The sequence below is a fragment of the Leptonychotes weddellii genome, unplaced genomic scaffold (assembly GCF_054177405.1).
Source record: "Leptonychotes weddellii isolate Sample4059 unplaced genomic scaffold, ASM5417740v2 HiC_scaffold_3785, whole genome shotgun sequence".
Classification (NCBI taxonomy): Eukaryota; Metazoa; Chordata; class Mammalia; order Carnivora; family Phocidae; genus Leptonychotes; species Leptonychotes weddellii.
This window is the reverse complement of record NW_027981788.1, coordinates 1-10,189: the sequence shown is the minus strand read 5'-3', so window position 1 is coordinate 10,189 and position 10,189 is coordinate 1. Positions and strand designations below refer to the sequence as shown.

Sequence of the window (10,189 nt, the reverse complement as noted above, 5' to 3'; positions counted from 1 at the left end):
AGTTACCAAGAATAGTAATGTTTGTGGAAAGATGTTTTCTTTTCTCCCAGGTAAATACTTAGGAGAGAAATTCTGGACCATACAATAAATATATTTTTAATTTTATAAGACAGAACCAAAAGTGATTGTGCATTTTACATTCCCGCCAACAATGCATAAGAGTTCCAGTGTCTCCATATCCTCACAAACTTGATATTTTCAGTCATGTTAATGTTATTCATTTTATTTAATGAGCAGAGGGACTTCATTGGGGCTATTTTCCTGATTACTCATGATATCAGCCATCTTTTTATTGGAGCATTTTCCTTCTATATATCTTCTTTGGTGAAGTGTTTGTTCAAATATTTGCCCATCTTTAAAATTAGGCTATCTTTTATTACTGAGGCTATATTTTATTAAAATTAGGCTCTCTTTAAGATTAGGCTGTCTTTTATTGCCCATCTTTAAAACTAGGCTATCTTCTATTAGTAAGAGTTCTTTATATTCTTGACACAAATCTTCTTTTTTTTTTTAAATATGGAATGCTTCACAAATTTTTGTGACATCCTTGTGTAGGGACCATATTACTCTTCTGCGTATCTTCCCAATTTTAGTTTATGTGCTACCAACGCAAGCATGATACAAGGCTTTTGTTAGATGAATGAGTATTGTGAATATTTTTCTCCCAGCCCAAAGTTTTTTATTTTATTATTGGTGTTTTACAAAGAGCAAAAGGTTTTAACTTTGATGAGGTTCAAGTTCTCATTTTCTCTGCAGGTATATGCTTATTCTGTCCCATCTAGGAAATAACTGCCTACCACAAAATCTATGATTTATTTCAAAATAATTTTGAGTATGGCGTGAGGTGAGTGTTGAGAACATTCTTTTTTCCTCATACCAATATCAGGTTGTTCTGGTAAATTTTGCTGAATTCCCTGGTAGTTTTACTGAAATTCAACTGATAATACCTGAATTGTCTATTTCATTTCATATGCCCATATAACTCTCCTAAATAAATACAACACATTCTTCATTCCTATAACTTTGTAGTAAGCCTTGAAGTCAGAAGCATAACTCACCCAACATTGTTTTTTCCTTTTTCAAAGTTATTTTGTCTATTCTAGGCTCTGCATATCCATGTAAATTTTAGAATCATTCTCTATCTGTAATCTATTTATTTATCCCTATATTTATAAAGACTTAAAAAAATTTTGTATCTTAGGACTTATTGCTGAGTTGGCTGCTCTATTAAACGCGTATAAATAGCCCTATCATTTTCCTAATGATAGGAAAATCCTATCATTATATTACCCTTCAGCTTCTATTCATACAAAGTAATGAAGGTTTCGTTATTACCTTATAATCATCAATGCTGCTCATGGCAATATAAGGAGTACGTGAGGATGTCAAAATTAACCAGGGCATGGAATATCCCTGGAATTCATATGGATTACTCCTTCTGTCCTGAAAATGCAAAGAATACAATGAGCTGAATAACAAATTCAAAATTTGTTTTCTGGAATACATTTTAAAAAATATTAAACTGATGATCTATTCTCCTGCCTTAGGTCCCTGTGGAGGTTCCCAAACTCTTTCATTATCCATCCAATTTTGAAGCTTAACTCTTGGCTTTCTATCCAAATTCATGGATAAGGAAAATGACTCAAAGAAGGTGAATGAATTGATAATACAACACAGTTGGAAAATAAAAAAGGAGTAAGATTTGTCATTTTCTTATGCTTCTTAAAATTTATTCTGATGCTAAATAATAAATAATGATCATTCACAGTTGAAACATTCCATTTTTAACTCCTATTTAAGTATTTCAAATGTGATAGCTTGAGTCAAAAAATCATATCAGATGTTTTATGGGCAGAGTGATGCTAAGTATCTTTCTAGGTACACCATGAGACCAGATAAATATTGGTTGAGGGTTCAAAAGTAGAGATAAAGTACAGTCCTAGAAGGGGAAGTGAAATCTCCAAGAAAAACCTTTGCACTTGGCTACACATATTGTTGCTACTGTTTGGAACAATCTTTGAGGACAGAGGATTCACAGGCTGCCCTGAAAGCAATTCCCATGTTACTTTCATGATCCACATAGGTGTTGTTTGATTACACATATTACTGAAAAAAAGTTATTACAAGCAGAGTCTGGTCATTTTCAGCCTGGCTATTAGAGATACACTTGCTAACTACAGAAAGGTGAGATTGAAGCTTATTGACGGGATCTTTTCAGAACACCTTCCATGTTTGGTGGGTTCAGGACTCAGTGGTAAGTCCATGACTTTGAACAGGACAGACACAAGGTCTGAAACTACAGAAAACTCTTACTTGAGCAATGAATAGGTAAATTCAAATAGAACAGGAAATGAGTTGCTGGAGATATTAAAGTTCAGGTGTTGGGCACATATGTACAAGGTCAAACAAAGTGACTGGTATCAAACTCCTCGCAGCTAAAACAATGTTTTCATAGATGGAAGCTCAAGGCAATTTGTTCAATTTGTATCCTCCCTCAGAAATCAGAAAATTGATAGGAGGTTAATTAAACGAACCACAGCATAGGTTCTAAAATTAATTAATACTTGATGGAGAATTAGAACTTTTTGCTTTAATGATTTAGCTTCTTACACATTCTTAATGAAAGGGATTTTCATTTTCTGAACACACCATGAGGTATGTTGTGAGAAGCTAACTCAAGATCTTGCAGGAGTGTATAAAAATAATGGTGGGTTCATTTTATATACACATGAGTAACTGGTTCTTAGCCATATATATTATCATAAAACCTTACACTGGAATGGAATATAGATAATTTGCTGACCTCTGACATTCATTTATGCATTTAACAAATAAATGAGTGCTTATCATCTTCCAGGCCCTATCTCAGGTACAAAATATTATGTAGTGTTAAAAATACATGGTCTCGGGCGCCTGGGTGGCTGTCGGTTAAGTGTCTGCCTTCGGCTCAGGTCATGATCCCAGGGTCCTGGGATGGAGCCCCGCATAGGGCTCCCTGCTCAGCGGGAAGCCTGCTTCTCCCTCTGCCCCTTACCCCGCTCTCATGCTCTCTCTCACTCTCTCTCTCAAATAAATAAAATCTTTAAAAAAAAATACATGTTCTCTGTGTTCAAAGAACTCTCTAAGAGGAAGAACTATATTTAGGAAATAATAAAAAAGGAATAATTACAAACTCTAATAGGTATTCTGGTTTCTAAACTTACAAAACTGTATACAGTCTAATCACCTGGGCTTTTTTTTTAGAAATAAGGATTTTTTTTTTTTTTTGTCCCAGGTATGAAAAATCTGGTTTGGTAGGTCTAGGGTTGGTTCAGATAATGAGTATATACTCTTTAGTAGCTGTTACCTTAACCAATGTACTTATTCCAGGTAAGTTTCAACTTTTGCAACCTGAAACTTTTGAGTGTTTTAGGGTTGTGTTGAAGGATGAGTAAAATATTTCATCTTGCATGCACAGTGCTTTGTACATGATAAATATTCAATAAACATAAAATGGTATCAGTTAGATTAGTTGATTATGATAATAGAAAGGAATAGAATTAACATATGCCCAGTGCTGTTACAGATCTGGAATCCTAGGCACTTTATTAATTTTAGTCTATCAGATAAATATGTAATCCATAACTAAACCAAATTTATGTTTCTTATATTGTCATTTACAATTCATCAAAGGATTCAGGTTCCATTCATATTGGATTGTTTGATTAGATTCTTAACTCTATTTTAATCCCATTTACTATCACTCCATAGCACTTACAGTTGGGTGAGATGCTAAAGAGATAGAAGAAATACAAAAAGAAACACAGAAACACATTAAATAAAGCCATTACTTTGCTCCCTCCCAGCTGCTCTGCTGGAAGTTAAACCTAGCTTAGGTCACAGGACAAATATAAGGATAGAAGATAAATATGGAACAGGCTAAACTAAAAACTGACATGGGCTCTAGAAACTCTGTAGGCTGGGGTAACCTGAGACCACTCACAGAGGGCTGACAGGTGGGGATCACTGACAGACAAGGAAGATGCAAACAGTCAGGGATCTAGAGGACTTTCTTCCTATTTTCTTATCTGGAAAGAAAAGTTGCTGGCCCCAAACGAAACACACATCTGGAAACGAAGATGTGCATGACACTCTAAGGCACATCTTCCTCAATTCCCTGTGTGTCTGTCTCCAGATCCTTTCTCCCTTCCTCTCCCCTACTCTTTCATTCCCTTTGAAAAGGCAATCAAGAGAAGAGGAAAGAGAAGTTTAAAAAACTGCGAGAAAAAAATAGGGAGTATGATAAAGGAGGTGGGGCAAGGTGTGAATAAATGAGACCAGGCAAAGAAATGAGAGAAGCCAAGGACAGAGAAGAGAAACAGCAGAGAAAAGATTGAGAATCCAGGAAAGGTTTTCTTTGGATTATCTTTGTTGGTGAAATCTAAGTTTGTATTTAATGTAAATATCAACAATATGATCTAAAACAGGTTAAAGGAATTTTTCTCTAAACTTGAAGTGGGAAATGATGAAGGTAGCGTGGAGGGGGTTATAGGTGGGAACTGTCCGTAGGCCACAAAAGAGAACTGAGCTTCTCAGTCTTTGGCCTGCTCTCCATCTGCATCATTGTTACCTGATGGCTTCTTTCCCATGGAATTCTGGAGGCATTGGTTCAAAGGAGTCATTAGATGAAGGATCGGAATCTATTTCATCTTCAAGGACCACATGATCAGCTTTCTGTTCCCGTGACCAAAAGGAGGACTTCAGGAAAAACAAGAGGGGATATCCATGTCCATATTCATCTATATGACCAGGAGAAAAATACTGGGTCAATCACCAGTTTAAGGGAAAGAGTCATCCTAATAAAGCAGCACAATGTCACCTCTTTGCCCAGACATCTGAACACATCATCAACACAGAATGCACACATTTTCCTTGATAGGTGTAATCACATAAGGAAAAAAAATCACTAAGATGTCTCTATTATAATCATTGTTCCTACAGGAGGAAAGGAAACTGGAATTTTAAAAAATCCAGGAGGGACTTAAATAAATGTTAAGACTTTCCCTGACCCCAAGAAAGCCAGCTATTAGAATACAAATGCAAGATGTGCCAGGCATGCCGAATGCTATCTAGGAGCCCAGGTGTCATGCCACCCACAAAGGAAGAAGAAATTGAGAATTTGTATCCAATGTTATTATTGGATACAAATATTCCAAGAGAAAACAGAACAGGATTTAAGGAAAAAGGTGGACACACTGTAACAAAGGGAGAGAAAGAGGCAAAATAATTTATTGAAATTTAACAGAGTGCAATTTTTTAAAAAGCTCTTTTGTATTTATGTTTTATTCCATCCCCAAATAATAATTTTCCTCTGAAGCAAACTTACTCTTCATGATCCTCTTTCTGGAAATTAACCCACTGTGTATTTGCATTTAATTATCATTTCTGTTTCCCTACATGTTGAGAGACATTATGAAATGAAAAAAACATTATATTTCACTAATATTCTGCAACGACCTCCAGGGTACTAACCATGGGTTTTCAAATTTATGTGTACTTTTCACGTGTTTAGTCATTCCTTCGTGCAATATTGACCGAACACTTTCTAAACACCTGTTACTTGGTACGTTATTAGTTAGTACTTATCTCTTTCCCTTCATGAGGAAATCTATTGAATGAAAGCATATAGCTCGACTGGGTCCATTCTACCACCAGATTCCCCATGACATGATTCTGTCATTTTAGCCAGTTAATTTTCCTTTCTCTCATTGATATTGCTTATCTTTCAAAGAATTTTGAACAAAGTCACCTTGTTTGAATTCAGGCTTACATTCAGCCTTAGTGAATGGATGATAAAAATAATTCCAAGTGTATAATAAATGTTTTAGCCAAAATTGTAGATTCTGGCCTCTATTATTCTGGTCTCTTCTGAAAGGGAGAGACAGTTACTGTTCTTAAGGGATTATCTGAAAACAACAACATGATCAGTTCACTGCTTCCAGATGTTTCTCTGCACCTTCGCCCTCACTCTTTCTCCTTTGTCCCTTTGACCAAGTGTTGAATCGTTAACTTTAAAAAAATATATACTCAATGTGTTTATTTCATTAGAAACTTCCATAATCTTTACAGCTTGATTGAAGTATGACTGACAAATAAAACCTGTATACATGGAAGGTATATAATGCGATGTTTTGATTCAGGCATACATTGTGAAGTATTACCATCATCAAGCAAATTAACATATCATCACCTCACATGGTTATCATTTTTCTGCGTGTGTATGTGTGTGTGTGTGTGTGTGTGTGGTGAAAACACCTGAGATCTACTATAAAAGTAAAAATGTATGACCTATTGACTTCCCTATTGTAGAACTCCGGGGAGATTTTTAAAAATATAGATGCCCAGTCCCACCACTGATGAAATGAATCATAATCTCTTAGGGTTGAATTGTGCTTGGTATTTTTTTTTTTTAAAGTTCCCAAGGTGGTTCTGAAATACAGCCAGGGCTAAGAACCACTGAGCAAAATAATTAGGCAAAAGCAACTGTAAATTTCCATGATTAAATACCAAGCCAGACCCATTTAGGAAATAGCTTTCTAAGCATCTTTTTAAAAAGAAACAAACTACATTTAGAGCACAGTGAAATTCGAAGATCAGTGATCCTATAAACAAAATTCAAGCTGTACTTCTGACCAGTCAAGTAACAAGAAATAAAGAACTAATGTGGCCATTGGCAATGACCTTGTTCATTGCCTTCCTTTGGATGCAAAAAGTAGTTTTTAGGGCGCCTGGGTGGCTCAGTTGGTTAAGCGACTGCCTTCGGCTCAGGTCATGATCCTGGAGTCCCTGGATCGAGTCCCGCATCGGGCTCCCTGCTCGGCGGGGAGTCTGCTTCTCCCTCTGACCCTCCCCCCTCTCATGCTCTCTCTCTCTCATTCTCTCTCTCAAATAAATAAATAAAATCTTTAAAAAAAAAGTAGTTTTTAAAATATAAATAACACATGTGTTAGGAGATTCGTCTTTAGGAAATAATATTTGATTTTAATCACATCAGTACTCACTTGGCAAAATTTTCTCAAAATAAATCGTCAGTGCCACATAGAAGAAAAGATCAAAAGCCAACATGAAATTTGTTGCTATTATCAGATTTGAGTAGTCCGATGGATTAGGAAATGCATTGGAATTCAAATCATAGTCTGAGCGCAAAAGCTGAAAATTAAAAAGTAGTTAAAGAAAGGACGTTAGTTTTGTGATAAATTTTAAACAATTTAGCAATTTTAAATTTTGTGATAAATTTTAAACAATTTAAACAGGTTTAGCGTAAACATGTAAGAGCTACTTTTTGCCTCCCATTAACACAAAGTTGAATGAAACTGCCTTCTTTACAATTCTCAAATCTTTTGGAAGGCATAGGTGTATGACCAACTATAATGAAATTTAGTAACTGCTGTGATTAAAGTATGTTCCAGGTGAAACTGGAGCATTAGGAGTGTTACAAGATTTTTGTTCCCTTGGTGCCTGTTGTTCATGGACACGCCACTTCGAAGAATGAAGAGGTAGACCAGACAAAGAGTGGTGGGCAGCAAAGCAGTTTATTGAGCGGTAGTATAAAGCTCCAGGAGAGGGAGGGGACCTGAGAGGGTTGCCCTTTTGGTATTCAAATCTAGGGGTTTTTCTAAGCTCTTTTGCAGATCTATCTTGAGCATCCTGAGTGTGGGCCCCTTGTGGATTGGCTGCTAAGGGGTGCCAATCAGGGCTTTGATCATGCACCTGTCTACCTGTTGGGTTATTGTTCACATGCTGATGGTCTTTTGGGCTGACATTTGGACATGAACTGCCTCAACTTGTGGTAGTGACCCATGTTTTATGGTTAATTGTTTTGTTTCAGGATGTTTTGCAAAAGTCACTTCTGCAGAGGCTACTAGACAGGATGCCATTGTGGTCTTGTCTAATCTGTAAAACAGGATGCTAGTGTGGTTTCATCTTAGCTGTCCTGGCTCTCTGTTTTCTTGTTGGGGACCCTGGCCCTGACTACCTAAGTGTCCAATTAACTCCTAAAAGGAGGAGGCAGGGAAATATGGGAAAAGATGACATTTGAGCTCAACCTTAGACAAATTTTTACCAAATAGGATACAGGACAAAAGTGTGGTCCTCCTTGAAATGGCTACATGAGAGAGAATTCATGCTCTTGGAAAAACAAAACAAAACAAAACTGGTGTGTTTAAGGAGAACCTGTGGGAAAAGTGGGCTTGTCTATAATGTTCAAGTTAATGGGTCTTTTATAATTAATAATCCTTTCATTAAGAACTAAATAACGGATATGTATGCAATGATCGACATTACCATTTAATTGGAGGGACAGCAAAGTGAGTTCAATTTGAGAATCAGTTAAAGAGAAATGACATTTGATGAGCAGAAATGAAATTCGCTGGTCAGTTAATGTGTTTTTAACTTGTGATTTTCTTTTCTTGCATATGGTGGTTTATAGATTCATGTGTGTTGTTCAGTTATGAAGTCAAAATTCGAGCTGGAATAATTAGAATTAGATTTGCAATATCAAATCCATATTTAATTAAGAGCCAAAGGGGCACTGGGTGGCTCAGTTGGTTAAGTGTCTGCCTCCGGCTCAGGTCATGATCCCAGGGTCCTGGGATTGAGCCTCATGTAGGGCTCCCTGCTCCGCGTGAAACCTGCTTCTCCCTCTCCCACCCCCCCTGCTTGTGTTCCCTCTTTCGCTATGTCTCTCTCTGTCAAATAAATAAATAAAATCTTTAAAAAATAATAATAATTAATAGTCAAGAAAATGCTTTAGATCATCTATGAAGAATGATACGCTGACATTCCTTTTTTTCACTCACCAAATGGCTTATTTTGCTGAGCTCGGTATGCCCAAAGCTTTTAAAAGTTCATTTTTGCAGGGTGTCTGGGTGGCTCAGTCAGTTAAGTGACCAACTTTTGGTTTCAGTGCAGGTCATGATCTCAGGGTCCTGGGATCGAGCCCTGTGTTGGACTCTGCACTTAGCACAGAGTCTGCTTGGGATTCTCTCTCCCTCTGTCCCTCTCCCCTATTGTCTCTCTCTCAATCTCCCTCTCAAATACATGAATAAATCTTTTTTAAAAAGTTCATCTTTGCAATGTCACAGTAATCGGCACTGAGGCTTTAAATCTGACAACGCTAATCATAGAAATGACTATAGACAACTGAATTCCAGACAGAAAAGATGTTTCTGAAATTCCATCAATCAACAATTGGATTGTTTCTCACCTGGGCCATTCCAAGCATGAAGGCAAAGGGGCTAAGAAAGCTTAAAATCCACTCCAAGGATGTAGGAAGTTGCCTGTACAATGCTGTAAATCCCAAACTTCCCCAAAAGACGGTGAGAAGGAACATGACCAGACCAGTGAGGAAAGATTTCTTTACCAAGACACTCATTAGAAAAGCCAAAGCTATCTAAAATGAGAGAAGATCCAGTTGGTTTATATTTCTCTAAGGATTATTCTTAGCATAACACAATAAGGGATTGAATATACAAAATTAGAGTTACATTTTTTTTTGGTCTATAATACAAAACTGTGCTCTACAAATTGCACTATAAGTTGGCATTACAAAACACTGCAAATCTTTTAAAAAAACACTACAAATCAAATACATAGATATACATAGATGTTCTCAGGCAAAGAGTAGACAGTGAAGAAAAGGGATATGGAGAATAATTACCTATTTAGAAACCAACACTTGATCCTTAGGGTAGATTGGTAAATTGGAAAGAAAGCAATTTAATTCACCAACTCATCAAAGACAATCCATAGAGGAAAAAGAGGGTGAAGATCGCCATGAAGCCAGTCAGAATGACAAACTGGACAGATTTTATAATAAGTGCCAAGAAAAGTGCCATAATGAAGATGAAAACACCATAGAGCAGACCCCAGGAGAGCCTAGGATGGAAACAAGATGTTATTTTAGAATTTCATGTTCCAATGAAAGGAGGATCTAGAATGGATTCTAATATTATTCATTGATTCATTCATTCTTTCAGTAGATACTTATTGAGTTTCAGGATATATAAATACAAGATAAATTAGGGATATTTTTGTCCTAAAATTAATTCCAGAAATACACACACACCTACATGTACACACACACATCCCTGTGGGGAAAAGGAGAAAATAGTCTTCCAGTCTGATTGATTTTGGTTCAAACATTTTTTTC

General features: G+C 36.5%; 1 protein-coding gene and 1 non-coding gene across 2 annotated transcripts; both read right to left on the bottom strand.

Annotated features, from left to right (window-relative positions):
- Positions 1-510: 510 nt before the first annotated feature.
- Positions 511-617, bottom strand: LOC115940512 (U6 spliceosomal RNA). Its single transcript, XR_004075255.1, has one exon. It is a non-coding gene; the product is annotated as a U6 spliceosomal RNA (small nuclear RNA).
- Positions 618-1,305: 688 nt separating this feature from the next.
- On the bottom strand, positions 1,306-10,021 carry LOC102744928 (ABC-type organic anion transporter ABCA8-like). The gene is made up of 5 exons (XM_081810805.1): positions 9,698-10,021; positions 9,245-9,430; positions 7,041-7,188; positions 4,610-4,778; positions 1,306-1,443 (listed from the first exon to the last, which is right to left on the bottom strand). Exons 2-5 carry the CDS (start codon positions 9,410-9,412, stop codon positions 1,392-1,394), a joined length of 537 nt encoding a protein of 178 aa, XP_081666931.1. The 5' UTR covers positions 9,413-9,430; positions 9,698-10,021; the 3' UTR covers positions 1,306-1,391.
- Positions 10,022-10,189: the final 168 nt, after the last annotated feature.